General features: G+C 46.8%; 1 protein-coding gene across 1 annotated transcript in view; it reads left to right on the top strand.

Annotated features, from left to right (window-relative positions):
• ABCG4 (ATP binding cassette subfamily G member 4) overlaps nucleotides 1-17432 on the top strand; it is a 43474-nt gene extending 26042 nt beyond the window's left edge. The window contains exons 4-15 of the mRNA XM_080983505.1: nucleotides 902-1034; nucleotides 2658-2708; nucleotides 2871-3016; nucleotides 4599-4722; nucleotides 5672-5786; nucleotides 6207-6346; nucleotides 7196-7294; nucleotides 9420-9588; nucleotides 11450-11550; nucleotides 12802-12960; nucleotides 15253-15371; nucleotides 16761-17432. Of these exons, the coding sequence (XP_080839631.1) occupies nucleotides 902-1034; nucleotides 2658-2708; nucleotides 2871-3016; nucleotides 4599-4722; nucleotides 5672-5786; nucleotides 6207-6346; nucleotides 7196-7294; nucleotides 9420-9588; nucleotides 11450-11550; nucleotides 12802-12960; nucleotides 15253-15371; nucleotides 16761-16986 (1582 nt within the window). The 3' untranslated portion in view covers nucleotides 16987-17432. The remainder of the gene's footprint in view (nucleotides 1-901; nucleotides 1035-2657; nucleotides 2709-2870; nucleotides 3017-4598; nucleotides 4723-5671; nucleotides 5787-6206; nucleotides 6347-7195; nucleotides 7295-9419; nucleotides 9589-11449; nucleotides 11551-12801; nucleotides 12961-15252; nucleotides 15372-16760) is intronic.
• Nucleotides 17433-17948: the final 516 nt, after the last annotated feature.

The raw sequence follows: 17948 nt of genomic DNA, 5'->3' as shown, positions 1-17948 counted from the left end.
TCCCTGCTGCCACCAACCCGTTTCTCTCGGGTACACACAGAGTCCAGACAGTTGTTAACATTAAATCAAATAAGCAAGTTTATTTTATAAGCATTAACAAGTTTATGGTTTCAAATAATTTTTCTTGTCAGTTTCTTAATCTTAGTTACTTTACTGGCCTATACCTTCCTAATAACTGCTAACTGATTATCCCAAATGTTTATCTGACTCCTCCTACAGTTTCTCTCACTCTCTCACATCAAAACTAGACCAACCCACAGACTTATCCTCCCTCTTCTTTCTCCAGCTCCCAACTCTAACTCTAACTCTAACTCCTCCCCTTGGGTTCCCACTGGCCAATCACTTCACACTCATTTAACCCTTTCCTTATTTAACCTAGGAGGGCAAACACCACATCACATGATGAACACGGATCATCTTTTCCAGAACAGGGTGGGGAACTATTTTTCCTATATCTGACCTGCCCTCACAGGCCAAATTTGACTAGTAGGCGGATCCTCAGCCAGCGTAGCCAATGGTTTGGGGTGAGTGGAGTGGGCGACGGCTCCACATTTTAAAGGACCCTGGCCAATTTACCCTTCATGGAGCTCCTCCAGCGCTGACCCCCACATCTTCACTGTGGTGGGTCTTGTCAGTGTGGCCCCTATTTGAGTGTGGGTCATTGGCAAATGCCCAACCATGTTGACTGTTGGTGCCAGCTCTCAAGAGAGAATGCCAGGGGAAAGCCCATCTAGATCTATCCCAGCCCTTGACCTCTCCCTTCCTTCAAGCTGGGAACGCTGAGATCAATGCAGGCTTTTCCAGCTCCATGGACGTAGCTCAAGTGGCAGTGAGTCTCTGGCTTTCCAGACGTTGCCAAAGCGCAACTCCCAACATCCCAGGTCACTGTTGTCGTTTACAGGGAGACGGGCATGAAGGGGCAGATCCTCGTGAATGGGCGGCAGAGGGAGCTGCGCACCTTCCGGAAGATGTCTTGCTACATCATGCAAGACGACATGCTCCTGCCGCATCTCACCGTGCGCGAGGCTATGATGGTGAGCAGGGGAGAAACGGGGCCCGGAAATATTTGGGTGATAGTGTGGGGGTGGGGGGTTGTACCAGGAGAAACCTAGGAGGAATCTGGACTTCCAGAGATGTGCAGAGGTCAAGATGGAAGAGAATCACGCCCTGGTGGCAACAGCAATGGCTCTCTTCCCAACCCACTTCACCTCATGGATTCCACATTATGGAGCTTATAGCCTGAGAGAAGATTATTGTCAGGATCCTATTGGTACACCACCTCCTGACTCATTCCTCCTCAAACTGCAGAGGGCTGCAGTTTTATTGTTTTTAAGCATTGTATTTTGTAAACGGGGACATGGTTCTGTGGTGGAATGCGTAAGGGTTTTGCCCCATATTTAAACAAACAGTCACTGTCTGTGCCTCAGAGTAGGCTCTGTCAGGAATTTGATTTCTGTGAATTTCAAAGCAAAGTTGCCTAATGTGCTTCTCCTGGGGTAGCTACAGATCAGAATGCCATTATATTTCAGGTTTTGCTTTTTTTAAAAAAAAGTGATATAGTTATTGACGGAAAACAAGAAATACGTCTTATAAATGCCTGCTTTATGTTTCTAAATGTATCTCTTGTGGTTAAAATACTTATTTATAAATGAATTTTCATCCAAAACAATTTTTAATATGCAAATTAATATGGAATAAACTTATGAATAAACACATACAAGACTGACAGGGGTTGGAAACTGATTTGGCCATCTCTCGTGTCAGGGAGAAAGCCTGTTTAGAACCGTCCACTTTGAGTATGGGAAGATTTTTTTTTTATTTAGTTCATGTGGGAGAATCCCTGAAAGATATGATGCTTCCACAGTTCAGTAAAACACCATGTGGTTTTGATTTCTTGTGTAGCTCAGCTCTAATGTCTCTGGTGCAGTTATGGCAGTTCTTATTTTTTTAAACCTGAGCCAGTGCCGGGTTTATGTATAAGCTAAATAAGCTATAGCTTAGGGGCCCATTCTCTTGGGGGCCACCAAAATATTAAAGAAAAAGAAACCTGGATGTACATTTCCAAAATGTAAGATAAAAAACAAATGAAATAAAACCTACATACAGCAACAGTGTTTTGTGTTGTGTAGGCTCCTATGATGTTAGTCATGGGTCCCGCCTGCTAGCCTGCTCCCTAAAATATCACTGGTTTGCTCATTTCTATATATAGGGTGCCTACATTCTGCATGTGCAAATGGCTTTAGATACCTATTAGGTCCATCAATTACCATATAGCATATATTCAACACAAAAAAACCAGCAACAATTTGTTGTTGACAAAGGACAGCTGGACATATAAAGGGTCCCATTACCTTCAGTAGCGTAGGGCCTCATCAAACCTAAATCCGACCCTGACCTGGGCTATCCTGAAGCTAGCTGCTCTCATTTGCGCATGTAAAACTCCAGGGGTGGTGGTAGAAGGGATTCCTTACCCCCTCACATCCACAGGTGGACAAGGACACCCATTTTTCAATCACCCGACATCCAACGACCTGTTTTTACTCATGCCAACAACCATTTGCAGGAACCCCAGCAAACTAGCCTTCATTAGGCTGCTGAATGCGCATTAACCTGCTCAGATCACTTCCTAAGAAGAACATTTTCACTTCCCTCCTCAGGTTTCTGCCAACCTGAAATTGAACGAGAAGCAGGAAGTCAAGAAGGAGCTGGTGAGTTTGCGTATTTCCCACACTTGAAAACCAAGAGTTGTGTATGTGATTCCCCCACACGCTGGGCCTCATCAAGTAATGATGGCAAAGGCCCACATTTCGGGCTGCCCTATGGCTGCCCTAATCTGTCCATTTCTCCCTCACTCCCTCCGTGGGGTCCAGGTGGACGAGATCTTGACAGCTCTGAGTCTTCTGGAGTGTTCTTACACCCGCACGATGTCCCTGTCCGGAGGCCAGCGCAAGCGCCTTGCCATCGCCCTGGAGCTGGTCAACAATCCCCCGGTCATGTTTTTCGACGAACCCACCAGGTAAGATGCCAAGGTGTTTCCAGGCTTCCCTATCCCTTGAACGTCACCTGGAGAAAGGCAGCAGGACTCAGTTTGTTAAGTTGTGGGCGAACATATCAGACGACACAGCAATTCTTCAAACAGCTCTTCTTTATTCTGAGGCCAGAACTAACCTGAACTGAAGGGCTCAGTCAGCCTGCTTATATAGAGCTCCAGTACCTTGTTACTGTAACAACTTTCTAAAACTATCCAATCACTGAACGTCACTTTCGATCCTTCATTTGCATACAAACTATCCAATCACTGAACGTCACTTTCGATCCTTCATTTGCATAACTATCTACAGTATCCCCCTGCTGGCCCAGGGTGAGAACTTCAGTACATAACACAGTTAGCATCCAGTGTATGTTGCAGAGATTCCATGGGCCGCATTCAGCCTCAGTGTCAATTCTGGGGGAGAGGGTAGGAGGCAGTGGTAGGAGGAGGCTCCCCACTGGGCAAGCAATGGTGCATTTAAGGCTGGAACCTGGGGGTGAAGTCTAGGTGCCCCGCAGCCCAGAAGGCAGGAAGTGGGGGGGGGGGGGAGAAATTGCCACCCAAAGAACAGCCCATGATGGGGCAAATGGAGGCTAGCCCACTATGGCACTCGGGCCCCAATCTCGGTCTTGATTCCTCCAAGCCCATCAGCCTTCTTTCACCATTTCTGTCTGCTTCCTTCTCCTTAGGCTGCATTCACACCATACACCTAAAGCAGTGTAGTGCCCCTTTAAATAGCCATGGCTTCTTCCCCCAAAGAATTCTATTAATATGTTTATCAGGTTGGATTTTTAAAGAATTAAGTTTGTTTTTATTGTTTATCTGCTTATTGTTTTCTTCTTTGATGTACTTTTTTGTCGTTTGTTTTTGTTTGTTATTCTGTTTTGTGCTATTTGTGATATTCTGTTTTGTTTGTTTGTTATTCTGTTATGTGATATTTGTTATAATTGTGGAAAACCTAATAAAAAAATTGGCTGTAGTTTGTTACGGATGCTGAGAGTTGTTAGGAGACCCCCGACTCCTTTCCCAGAGCTCCAATTCCCAGAGTTACCCGTGAAGAGGGATTGATTGTGTAACCAACTGTAGCTCTGCGAGGGGAATAAGGGGTACTGTCCCCCGAAAAACAACTTCAGCTATGCCCTGCTGGTACCGATCATGGAGAGAAAACACACACTGATGCTGTTGCCTTCTAATAACAACAGGGAACATTCCTCAGTACCAGGGAAAACACACAAGGTAGACACACCACTCTCATTTAACGGAAACCACCCAGAAGGTACCTGCCCATTTCTACACACACACACACACACACACACACACAGAGAGAGAGAGAGCTTTCTTTCAAGGAGGGCTGGAAACTTATTTTCTTTTTAAAAAATGAAAGCTCAGAGTTTGGGGCATCTGCCCAGAGTCACCACTTGAAGCCTTCATGGGTGCCATGATGTGTTTGCACAAAGCTGGTAAACCATAATTTGGCTTACTGTGTCGTGCAAACCAGGCTACTCTCAATTTGCCTCCTTCCGCCGTCATTCGCTCCAGCATTTTCTCTCTTTCCCTGGCTCTGCAGCGGACTGGATAGTTCCTCCTGCTTCCAGGTGGTCTCGCTGTTGAAATCACTGGCCCAGGGCGGTCGCACCATCATCTGCACCATCCACCAGCCCAGCGCGAAGCTCTTTGAAAAGTTTGATAAGGTGAGGGTCTCTGCGCGCCGTCTGCCTCCAAACCGGGTTATTGCCGTGGCTCAGTAAATTCTGCAGGATCCAGACTGCACCCTGGTATGGCACTACTGATGCCATTGTGGCCCAGGGGTGTGTGCAGAGGGTCTCAGAGCCCATGCTGTAGTGCACTGTTCCTGGTTGGAGAGGCAGGCTTTAGGATCCTTTGCGACCTGTCCATCCTCTCACCAAAGCTGCCTCCATTTTGTTTTTGTTTTTTATCCTCTGTGCCCCCATCAGTCAGGGCAATGCAGTCTAAAAAGAGCAGAATTCTGTGCACAGCCAAGCAAAATTCGGTGCCAGGGAGAAAGGGAATTTGTGTGGCCTGCGGAAAATGATGCAAGTCGAGCATAATTTCCCAAAAGTTGCAGGATTTGTTCTGCAGTTTTGCATTGTTTTTTGCCAAGTCACAGGAGGGATAGATGAGGACACTGTTACTCTGTCCCCAACCCTGGAATATCTCATTGAGCCCCTTCTGACTGGCTTCTAGATTTCAGGGGTATATCCTCAGCCATAAGGGCTAGACGCCTGGTTGACGACAAGGAAAAAAAGCTGAGGCATTCAGGAAGTTGCTACCACATTTCGCTTTCTCTGAATTGTGGCATACACACAGCCTTGCCAGCTGTGTGAGTCAGAACGGCAAACGGTGCACCCGACACCACATCTCGAGGTGCGCAAAACCCAAGGCCAGCCAAACCGCTTTGGCATGTGATCCCGAACATCCCACAAGCGCTTCTCCCTGGGAGTAAAAAGGCAAGAAGAATAAATTAAAGAATTAACTAATTTCTGCCCTTTCATGACACCCAAAATCAGCTGTCTGAGGTGGCTGCCTCCCTCTGCTTAACGATAGGGCCTTCCCAATATGTTAGTCCTCATGAGTGTTTTTCTTTTCTTTTCTTTTCTTCTCTCTCTCTCTTTCTTCCAGCTTTATATCCTGAGCCAAGGTCAGTGTATCTTCAAAGGTGCAGTGCCCAACCTCATCCCATACCTGAAAGGGCTGGGCTTGCATTGCCCCACGTACCATAACCCAGCTGATTTCAGTAAGTGATGGCTTTAAAAAAATAAATAGACAAATTCATGGAGCCCGAAGGCTGCATTTTCTTCTGAAGGCCACAAGCCAGTGGTAGGAAGTTCCAGAGGCAAATGTGGGTGTAGCAATGAGCATACATTTTACCTTTGTGCAGCAGGCTGGCTTCACACACACCCCTCTCTGACCTCCTTTCCTCCCTCCACCCAGAATCTGACTTCTTGCAGTAAGGAAAGTGATGCGCAAAATGAACCGGAAAGTGATAAGGCTCGCTTCACACAACAGCATATAAATTCCCATCAAGCCATTCGGAACGATTGCTTAGCAAATAGCCAACAGTTGCCTGACTTCCCTGCAAAGGTTGTGCAAACAGAACAGGATAAATTGCTCGATAAACAAGGTTGTCTGAAAGCCGCTGCTTTCTCCTTTGCAGTTATCGAAGTTGCCTCGGGAGAATACGGCGACCTAAACCCACTACTGTTCCAAGCGGTCCAGAATGGACTCTGCGCCATGGAGGAGAAGAAGAGCAGTCCGACCAAAGCAGATTCCTCTTGCCCAGGACACTGCGTGGCAGTAAGCTGGGGCGGGGCGGGGAAAGGGGTTGGCTCTGGCTGCTTGTTTTGTGACTCAAGAATCCCAGTGTATACACTCAGACCTAGGGACTGTTTTTCCCATTCCTCTCTCCACATCAGAGCACCATCATTAGCAGGAATACTCATGCTGGTGAAGGGCAGGTAGCCCAAATAACAATAACAGTAAAATCTAAAGAGAATTGAATTTGCCATTAGTAATACTTATTTACTTACTTACTATTTATTTATTTATTTATTCATTCATTCTCCTATTTATTTATTTTATTTAGTAAACTAATTTATGGATCGCTTCAAAGCATTAAGCCATTGAAGCAGTGCACATGGCTAAAAACAGGACAAAACACGGAAACACAAACTTGGAAACAATAAAACCACCCGTGCAAACTCTAAAAACCACCAGGCAATTTCCTCGGATGTAAATTGGATCGTCCATAGATGACTGGGAAAGCCGTCCTAAGCAAAAATAAAAAATAAATAAAAATCAGTAAGCACCTAAGACATCATGATACTAGGCGCCTTTTTGATATGGGCTGGCAACCGATTCCAGAGAGCTGGAGCTGCAACACTAAAAGTCTGGTTCCTAGTGCAGGATGGGTGTGCCCCTCTGACACTCAGAAGTGACTCTGACGTATATCACTTATTTCTGTGTTAGCTTTTAGTTTTTGTGGACCACCTTGCATTTCAGTATGATGGAAAGGCAGGCTAATAAAATAAACAATGATAAAAATGCACATGTTCACCACCCAAATCATGACAGTTCCACTAACCTCCTTTTCCCCTCCCCCTCCCCCACCCCCTTTCTCTTTTTTTGGCCCTGTGTCACTCTCAGGATTTGGACCATATCGAGAGCCATACTTTTGCCACCAGCACCATGACCCAATTCTGCATCCTCTTCAAGAGGACGTTCCTGTCTATTATGAGAGACACGGTGAGGCTTGGAGGAGGGGCAAGCTGAGAGAGGGAGGAGCTTGAGTTGTGGGAGGAGGAGGAGGAGGAGGGATGTGGGGTGGGACATGGGGTATGGGGTGGACGATGTGGCTTGTTTTGGGTTGTTGTTGTTTTAAGAGCTATGCGCGGGGAGCAGAGAGACCTTCCCAGGTTTTTGGGATCACGCTGTGATAAGAGAGGCACTCTGCACATGGAACAGATGCATTATTTTAGGTACTCCAGAATCAGGGCAATGAGGAGATGGTTTGTTTTGAACCCGGGTCCTTCTGCATGCAAGGCACCTGCTCTACCACTGAGCTATAGCCCCCAAAGTCAAGACAGATCTCACCAGGAGCGCCAGAATCACAGACGTAAGGCTGTGTATACCCTATATCTTTGAAGCACATTCAAAACACAAAGAATTCTGGGAGCTGCCGTTTACCCCCCACAGACTTACAATTCCCAGCAACCCTTAACAAACTACAGTGCTTGGAATTCTTTTTTAAAAGGTTTATTTATTCAAAAGAAAAACAATACAATATTAAAACACAGGGGAAAGGGGGGCAATGACTGGTGCAAGGCGCATCGCGACCTCCTCAAAAAATAAAAAGTTCCTGAGTTCATGTTACATACATAAATGTTGCCAAATGTTCATAACTGCAGTGGTTGCACATTTTTGTAAGTATTTGCTGGTTGCGTATGTAATTCAGTTCTGCCAGGTGGCATAAAATGATTGCGGTTTTTCTTTTCCTTGCATAAACCGGGTTCTACGTGTAATTATTGCCAAAGCACGAATCGTTCTATATCATGCTGTAAGTTCAGGTTATCTTTTTCCCCCCACCATGGTTTGTCTAGCAGCAATTAGAAAATGTGAAATCAAGTCCTTAAACTTTATATCCTTATTATGTCCTGTTAAAACATAGGAAGCAAAAATAATTCCCATAATTCTTTGAGGGAAAGAATGTGCTTTGAATGCCCCTTAAAAGGATGGCATGTACCCAGCCTTAATGCAGAATCAAGGACCTAAGTTTAAAGCTGATCTTAGGACCAGATCAAAGCCGAAATACAGAGTTCAAAGAGGCAACAGTTGAGTTGCACTCTTTTCCCCACCTCTACTCATGATGTGCATACCAAGCTCTCCTTACCCCTTACTTGAGTGATACAGGATATTTTGCTACAAAAATGGGGTATTTCAGTTCTGTCTTACGGAATCTGGGCAACAGGCAAGGCAATCTGAAGCTGGTTCAGCAGGAATGATGTGTGACAGACAGTGGTCAGGAGTCTTCTGGTGGCTCGGACTTAAGAGGAGAGGACAACCCAGGTAGTATTTATAGGCAGGTGAGAGGTTGTCATGTGACTACCTCCAGCCAATCGGGAGCAGAAGGAAGTGTCCTGCTACTGCCCTCCAGTTTTCTGCTTCCTTCTTTCCCCCCATCAAAGTGTGCAGATAGGGGGCAACAACAGCTGGGAAACGAAGGGGCCTCACTCCAAGTCCAGCAGCAAAGCCGAGTCATGGTTTGATCAGGCGGAGAGAAATGTAGGCAGGAGCATCTTGGCCTCAGTGCTATGGACTTCTTGTGTGGCCACCTTGCTATCAGTCAGCCTCAGTGATCCATCTGTGAAATGGGAAAAGGAGTGACAAGCATGGCTGAAGTATACCTGAAGGAGCGTCTCCACCCCCCATCGTTCTGCCTGGACAGTGAGATCCAGCGCTGAGGGCCTTCTGATGGTTCCCTCACTGCGAGAAGCCAAGTTACAGGGAACCAGGCAGAGGGCCTTCTTGGTAGTGGCTCCCACCCTGTGGAACGCCCTCCCATCAGATGTCAAAGAGAAAAACAACTACCAGACTTTTAGTAGACATCTGAAGGCTGCCCTGTTTAGGGAAGTTTTAAAAGATTGATGTTTTAATGTATTTTTAATCTCTGTTGGAAGCCACCCAGAGTGGCTGGAGATACCCAGCCAGATGGGCGGGGTACAAATAATAAATTATTATTATTATTATTATTATTATTATTATTATTATTATTGCTTTAAGACGGTGAAGTACCTTGCAGATGTTTATAAAGGCTTTGCGCAAAGGGCGAGGTCGGTCGTGCTAAACTTGCTGCATCTCACTTTGCACACAGGTGCTAACCCACCTGCGGTTCATGTCTCACATCTGCATTGGTGTGCTGATTGGACTGCTCTACCTGCACATTGGCAATGACGCCGCCAAGGTCTTCAACAACACCGGCTTCCTCTTCTTCTCCATGCTCTTCCTCATGTTCGCTGCCCTGATGCCCACGGTCCTCACTTGTAAGCGCTCTGTCCCCAGATGGAAGAGAAGCGATACCCAACATGATGGCATTGCGGTGGTCAGATTTAGACGGGCGTGGGGAGGGCTGGAGCTCCCAAGTCCTTCTTGGCAGTTCATCCTTTGCTGTGGCTTCCAAACTCCTGGCTTAAGAAGCAGAGAAAGTAGAGAGCCAGACTGTTGATCCATCTAATTCACACTGTCTGGCACCACATGCTCTCCCACTGAGCAACATCCCTTCCCCAAGGAAGATGTCAGCAGCTGTTGTAGAACTACCATATTTTTCACTCTATTGGATGCAATTTTCCCCCTCCAAAAATTAAGGGGAAATGTGTGTGCGTCCTATGGAGTGAATGCAGGCTCCTTGGCTTCAGCGATAGCAACGCGAAGCCTCTGAAGTGCAGAGGTGACTATCCCTGAAGCCTTTGGAGCGCAGTGGGACCTCGTGCTGCGCTCCAAAGGCTTCGGGTTCCTTTTGCTGAAGCCGGGAGAGCAAGACTCTCCTGGCTTCAGCAGAGAGGGAGAGCTGCGCAGCGCCCCTTCAGCGAAGCGGAAGGAGAAATGGAAAGGGCTCCGTTTCTCCTGCCGCTTCGCTGAAGGGGCGCTGAGCAGAGAGGGGGAGAGTTTCTTTTTCTTTTTCTCCCCCTCTAAAACAAGGTGCATCCTATGGTCGGGTGCGTCCTATAGAGCGAAAAATATGGTAACTCCCTATCACTCAGAGGTGGGGAATGGGGAACCTCCAGCCCATGGGTCTAATACAGCCTGACAGGGTTCCCAGTTTGGCCTGTAAGGTAGTTTCCCCCAAACCACGCTGATGTGCCCCAAACCTCACATCATATATAATGTCAGGTGTGGAGCAGGTAGAGGCACAGCTGCAAAGGAACCATCAGATGTCTTAAAGCACACTCTTGATTCTTCCTCAGCAAGTGGGGTTTTTAAGTTTGGCATCAGCTTCAAGCTCCGCCAAGAGTGGCTCCAATTGGAAGCTCCTGAATGGAGCCCATCCCTGCCAGAGTTGGGTTCGCAAGTGCCCCCAACCACTGACCCACAAGCTCCGCTTTTGGAAGAGATCTTCCCCTGCCGTTCAGTTCAGCCCATGCCAGGCTGCAAAGAAAGAAAGGAAAGAATTACCGTATTTTTCACTCTATAGGACGCACCGGACCATAGGAGGGGGAGAACAGGAAAAAAAAAAATTCTCCCCCTCTCTGCTCAGCGCCCCTTCAGCGAAGCGGCAGGAGAAATGGAGCCCCTTCCATTTCTCCTCCTGCTTCGCTGAAGGGGCACTGCGCAGAGAGGGAAAACTGTGAAGCGCCTCTCCAGCGAAGCGAAGCCTGGAGAGCAGGAATGATCGGTGTGCACTGACCCCTCTCGCTCTCCAGGCTTCAGACGGCTATCCGCAAGCCTTCGGAGCGCAGTGGGAACTCCTGCTGCGCTCCAAAGGTTTGCGGATAGCTGCCTGAAGCCCCCGGAGCGCAGCGCTTCAGAGGCTTCGCGTTGCTATCGCTGAAGCCAAGGAGCCTGCATTCGCTCCATAGGATGCACACACATTTCCCCTTCATTTTTGGAGGGGGAAAAGTGCGTCCTATAAAGCGAAAGATACGGTAGGTCTTTCAATGTGCTCCCAATTCCTTGCTTTGAAGTGAAGCCACCTATTGTCGTGGTGATTGACAGCCCAGCCAGATCCTCTTCCCCAGCCCTGCTCTGGCCCAGAAACAGCCTCCCTTCTTGGGCTGGCAGTTTGGAGGGACAGCTGCTTACACCATGGGCACATCCCCAGGCTGCAGAACCGAGGCCTCCTGTAGGGAAGTACACTGAACCCACAAGTGTGACGCTGTGCTCTGCTCTGTCTCCTTGTCCCTCCAGTCCCGCTAGAGATGTCTGTGTTTCTGAGAGAGCATCTGAACTACTGGTACAGCCTGAAGGCTTATTTTCTAGCTAAAACGATGGCGGATATTCCTTTTCAGGTAAGGCTTCTTCTGTACTCGTGTCATTCTCCTATGCCCACGTTCCCGACCAGGGATGCCACATTTCCCGCCCCCAACAGAAGCTCTGTGCCTTTAACCCATGAATGGGGAACTTGTAGGTTGCTGGGCTCCATCTCCCACCCACCCAGAGCCTAATTGCTGCATGGCAGACAGAAGTTCAACAGGTTCAGCTCCCTCCCACAGGGGATTCTAGAATGTGCCTGTTTCTGCTCCCAATGACTTTTGCCTCCCCCAGCTAGCTGCCATTTACACCAGGGATGGCTAACCCAAAGCGAAACAACAAGGTGCCCACCCCCCTCCCTCTGAAACATTGCTTACAAACGTCACTTAATATGCATTCGTAATGGATTGTCTTGAAAATATAAAACCAAATAAACATAGGTTTATTTATTTGGGATGCGGGTGGCGCTGTGGGTTAAACCACGGAGCCTAGGACTTGCCGATCAGAAGGTTGGCGGTTTGAATCCCCACGATGGAGTGAGCTCCCGTTGCTTGGTCCCTGCTCCTGCTAGCCTAGCAGTTCGAAAGCACGTCAAAGTGCAAGTAGATAAATAGGTACCGCTCCAGCGGGAAGGTAAACGGCGTTTCCGTGCGCTGCTCTGGTTCGCCAGAAGCGGCTTAGTCATGCTGGCCACATGACCTGGAAGCTGTACTCCGGCTCCCTCGGCCAATAAAGCGAGATGAGCACCGCAACCCCAGAGTTGGTCACGACTGGACCTAATGGTCAGGGGTCCCTTTACATTTAATATGCACTCTTAATGGATTCTCTTGAAAATATAAAACCAAATAAACATAAGTCTTATATGGTTTTATATTTTCAAGAGAATCCATTAAGAGTGCATATTTTGTGACTTTCAGAGATTCATTAGTTTTCTGTTTATGTGATTTCATATATTTCATATTATATAAAGAGTGTATATTGACATTGTATCATTGTATTTGGTCATCGTGTTGCCTTGGATATCACTGACTATTGTTTGCAACACGGGGGTTAAATTGTTTGGTTACAAACATCACACCCGGCAATGGCTCCCAGTGAGATCTCTCAAGAGTCCTGCAAGATCTCGCCAGAAGGGGCAAATGGGGCACCTGCGGAAGCACTGCTCCACAAGATTCTGCCAACCAAGGCAGCTGCCTCAGTCTGCCTCATGGGTGGGCCAGCCCTGGGTGGTGGAGAGAAACCCCACACTTACAAAGTAGTGCTAACCTGCTTCCTGCTGCCCCCTGCAGGTAATATGCCCCATTACTTACTGCAGTATTGTGTATTGGATGACGGGCCAGCCTCCGGAAGCCACCCGATTTCTGCTCTTCTCTGCTCTGGCCACTTCCACCGCCCTGGTGGCCCAGTCCTTGGGGCTCATGATTGGAGCAGCATCCACCTCCTTACAAGTAAGACCAGGGAGGAAAGGGGCTGGTGGTGCTTTGGGTTTTCAGCACAGGGATGAAGTCCTGTAAGAGGACAAGGGCTACCTGCACTGGATCCAAGCAAGATCTGTCCAGGCAGCAGCCTGTTCCCAACAATGGCCATCTAAGGAAGCTGAATGTTGGAAGGTTCAGACCCAACAAAGCAGTTCCTCATGTCAGGAGTTCAGCCTACACCCGAGTAGGACCCTGGCAGAGACACATGCCCAACTGGCATGTTCTCTCCCTCCTGGCCGATCGTTTGGGCGCTTCACAAGCTTTCTTCAGCCCAAACATCACAGTGACCGATGCCAACTGACACCGGCACACTTAGGGATCCGCAGAGTTTGCGCATCATGCTCGTGATAGACCTCAGCAACTCAGCATTTTGGCTAATCTACTTTATTTACATATAAACACACACGGAGCATTGCAACATGGCTCCCTCTCTCTCTAGCATCAGACAGCAAAGCGAAAAAGAAACAAAGGACAATAGTCCCACTTCACGGAACACAGTAACACAAACATCCTGTCTCCGTCACTTCCCACTCTGTGGAGTCAAAACATATATCGTCATGTGAAAGACAACAGTCCCATGACTGCAATCATGGGGCAGGAATTCTAACACTTCATGCAGTGCTCAGTTAAACGATGCAACTTGCGAAAATCCGCCACCAGCGAGACCAATTGTTTGAAAAAGACTGGAGTAAATTTATTTTATATTTGAAAGAACATTGTAAATCTCTGACACTAACAGGACTGATTTAAAGGTTTTTGCAGTTTAGAAATAGAAACTTACCTACAATGAGAAGGAATTTTAAGGAATGAAAGTAGGTGGATAGGGGGAATTGGAAATGCGAGGAAATTATGTAAAGAAGATAGAAAGTTAGTTTGGGGGGATGGAGGGGAGTTTGAGGCTGAGTCAAATTATAGGTGATGAAAAGATATGTTACAAATGTTTGGTTGAAAAATGAAAACTTAATAAATATTATCTTAAAACAACAACAACGACACAACTTGCTCCTTCAGTGATGGCAGTAATGGCCATCAGCTCTGGGGCTTCAAAAGAGGATTGGACAAATGCATGGCGGAGAGGACTATCTATGGTTACCCACCACCACGGCTGTCCTCTGGGAAGCGCAAGAGGGGAGAGGGCTCTTGTGCACGACTCCTGCTTGCAGGCTTCCCACAAGCATCTGGGTGGCCACTGTGAGAACAGGATGCTGGGCTAGATTTGTCATTGGTCTGATCCTGCAGGCTCTTCTTGCAGAGATAACTAGGAGTTGGTAACCTTTCTCTTGGTGCTCTCCTGCTCATCATATGGAGATTTATTTTTGGTTTAATTTTTCAAAAGGTGAATGTGCACAGGTGCCCCAATACCTGCACACATACCCCAAATCATAGCTGTCAACGTTTTCCTTTTTTTAAGGGAAATTCCCTTATTCTGCATAGGATTCCTCACCAGAAAAGGGAAAAGTTGACAGCTATGCGCCAAATGTAGAGTTGCCATATTTCAAAAAGTAAAACCCAGGACTCCAAAATTGTTGAGTGTTTTTTTTTGGAAAATCCAAAAGTTGTTGAGCTTTTTTCCTTTCGGAAATCCCTCCTGAACATGAAATCCCAGGAAAATCCAGCCATATGGCAGCCCTACCCAAATGGGAAAAAGGGGAGGGAGGGGAATAGTGCTTATGGGGCTGGAACTAGAATACACAGCATGGAAACTTTCCATGAAGAACTGCCCTCTGCTGTTGAATATATAACAGTGCATGGAATATCTGGCTGGGGGGCTGGGAATTAAGATTAAAAGATGGAGTGTGTGAGTGCCAATTGTAAGGATGGGGGAGAAATTCAATTCCGTTCTCATTTAAAGGTGAACCTCTTTAATTCACACTTTCTGAAACCATAAGAGAATTGAAACGCAGCCATCCTGCCATGCAGTTCTCCCTATAATCAGAATTGTAGAGTTGGAAGGGAACCCCAGGGTCATCTAGTCCCATCGCCTGCAATGCAGGAATCATAGCCAAGTGTTGTGGGCAAAAATGCGTATACTAAGGTAAAGTGTGCATGAAACCACCGATAGGAGTGAAAACAACAAACAACAATGCATTCTATTGGGGAGAAATTGCTTGGCAAAAATGTGTAAATATTAGTCAAAGCCACGTGCAAAACTATGGAGACAGTTGCACCAAAACGCTGTTGAATTTGGTGGCATAAAGTCCTTGTCTGGAAGTCCTCTTTAACTTGTGTGCCTCTTTCTCCCTTCCCTCCTTTGTCTTCCAGGTGGCCACCTTTGTGGGTCCTGTCACAGCCATCCCCGTCCTCCTCTTTTCTGGCTTCTTTGTGAGTTTCAAGACCATCCCTACCTACCTGCAGTGGAGTTCGTATGTCTCTTATGTCAGGTGGGGCTCCTAGCACACATAAGCGCACCTCGCTGTATTCCAAGGCTCTGCAATGCAATCTGACCAGGGATGTGCGCCATGCACAGTAGCTTTTGCATCGGTTGCTTCAAGATGGGATTGTTGCAATGTGCTCAGTCCGAGGCTCAATCTCTTGCGCATAACCCGGAAAATCCAGCTAGTGCAGAATGCTGCATCAGGGTTGTTGACAAGAGGGAAACTTCTGCTCAGATACTTGTACCAGTTGCCCAGTCGCTACCGGGCCAAGTTCAAGGTGTTACTCTTCATATATAAAGCTCCTGAAAGCTTGGGACGAGGATATGCAGAACTGGCAATGTTATAGGTGCTGCATAATACTCGTTCCACATTTATAAGAAATCATTCTTTCAGTGTGGCAGCCTCAAACCTGCTTATTGACACCAGACAGGTGCCTTCACTGTACTGTTATCGTCTCCTGCTAAAAACATTTTTGTTTAGGCAAGCCTATTCAGACATGTAGAGTGTTGGCATGCGTTTTAATTTGCTTTTTAGCTGATCTTAATTATTTTTTGCAGGTTTTCAGTTGTAGCTTTTAATTGTTAGAGAATGATAATTTCAGTGTTCTTTTTGTAAACCACCTCGAGGGTTGTTGTTTTTTGTTACAACCAGACATAAACTTTATTAAAGAAATGTGCTGTTCTTGGCTGTGAAGGAAATACAAAAACCTTGGTTTTAGCTCAGCCTGGTGTGGCAGTGAAAAGGACTGGGGAGGAGCAAAGGAGGGCACATTTGAGCAGTAACAGGAAATCATGGTTTGCCTTACTATGTCATATGAACCAGGTCAAAATATCAAACGCATTTCAAAATAGTATATTTTAATCCAGATTAACAAACTAACAAAACAACAGCAACAAACCATTAGAAATTCCTGAAACATATGAAATACCTTCCAGGTTTCTTGAGCAACGTTAACGCACCAGGTCACGCAAGACTCATGGGGTCCTAGCAATGCTAGTCCTACTCAGAGTAGCTCCCCTGAAGTTAGTGCAAATTTAAGCTTATTCGTTTTAATGGGTCTATTCGGAGTAGGATTTGGTTGGCTACAACCAGCAGTTCTTGAAAAAAGGGGGTGTAAAAATATGTCCCATTTTCAACTTTTGCAAGTCATTGGAGTATCTTCAGGTTGCCTTCAGCTTAGTCCTGCTCAGAGTAGACCCATTGAAATTAATGGAGCTAAGTTAGCAGTGTCCATAAACTTCAGTTGGTCTGCTCTGAGTAGGACAAGCAGTGAATACCACCCTGTGAACACCCCAGGTTTTTTAGCTTTCATTTGGAAGTAGCCTAAAAGTTCAGGGATCTCTGAATATGCATTGGTGTTATATTTACAACACTGTTTTGTATCTTGGCATACAGGTACGGCTTTGAAGGTGTGATCCTCACCATCTACTCCTTGGAGCGGGAAGAATTGGAATGTAAGGTACCCGATTGTCCTTTCAAGGACCCGATAAAGATACTCCAGGAATTGGACGTGGAGGAAGCTAAGCTCTACCTTGACTTCATCGTCCTAGGGATTTTTTTCGTCATCCTCAGGCTCATGGCTTACCTCACCCTGAAGTACAAGGTGAAGTCCGAAAGATAAAAAGGGAACTTGGGCAAAATCCCCGATGCCCTTTGGCGGATGCTATTGACTGCCCCACGAACCTACTTTCCAAAGGACACGGGGAAAATCTGTGCGTCGTGGACTCAGAGAGGGTTGATGTTGTTGGGTAGCTGGTGGCTGACGTCACCTCAGTCGAGAAGAGTTGATGAGACATCTCGGAACTGTTTTAATATTTCCAGGCATTCTCTTCATTGGCAAAATGGTCTTTCCTTCCCCCCTCCCCATTTTCTTTGGGTAAAATTCTGGAATGTGTCAAAACTATTTTCCCAGAGCAATATCAGCTGGAGGGGAAACCTGCCCAACCCCTTCCCTAGCAAAGCACTTGGAAGAAATCTGGTTTCTGCTCCACCGGGAGGGGAAATGGAAGGTGGATGGGGAAATGCTGGAATCAATTTGGGCAGGACCCAGGGGGGTTGGGAAAAGGAGACGAGGGGTGGGAAGCAGGGGTGGGGTGGGGTGGGCGAGGGGCAAAACGAGGGTTTTGCTACAGGCAACCACGTCCTCTGCAAAGCACAGTTTTGTAGTGCCGCCGTTTTTGTGCCGTTTTTTGACTTGCTCGCTTGCGGACATAACTGTAGCATGTGTATCAATATTAAGAAACTGGAAGACTTCTACTGGGGGGGGTATGTGTGTGTGTCGCACAAGGCTTTAAATGTTTGCCATAACTGTAGCAATGGGGATTATTATTTTTTTGTATTTTCCTCCTTCCCCCATCCCAATATCTCTGTTTCTTCTTTCTTTACAAGAAAACCAAATTACAATCCGTGAGCAATTTTTGCAAGAGTCGCAGGCAGGCCTAGAACAGGAGATCAGAGCAACCGGCTCCAAGAGGATTCTGCAGGATTAGAGGGCCTCGTTCGTAGGGTGAGGTGAGGCTTAAACTTCATAGTAGCGTGTCAGAACACCCACAGCCTCTCTTGGGCTGGTGAGTGTAGTCAGGG

Source organism: Podarcis pityusensis, assembly GCF_964106645.2.
Source record: "Podarcis pityusensis genome assembly, chromosome: 15".
Taxonomy (NCBI): domain Eukaryota; kingdom Metazoa; phylum Chordata; class Lepidosauria; order Squamata; family Lacertidae; genus Podarcis; species Podarcis pityusensis.
This window is presented reverse-complemented; position numbering and strand designations above follow the sequence as displayed.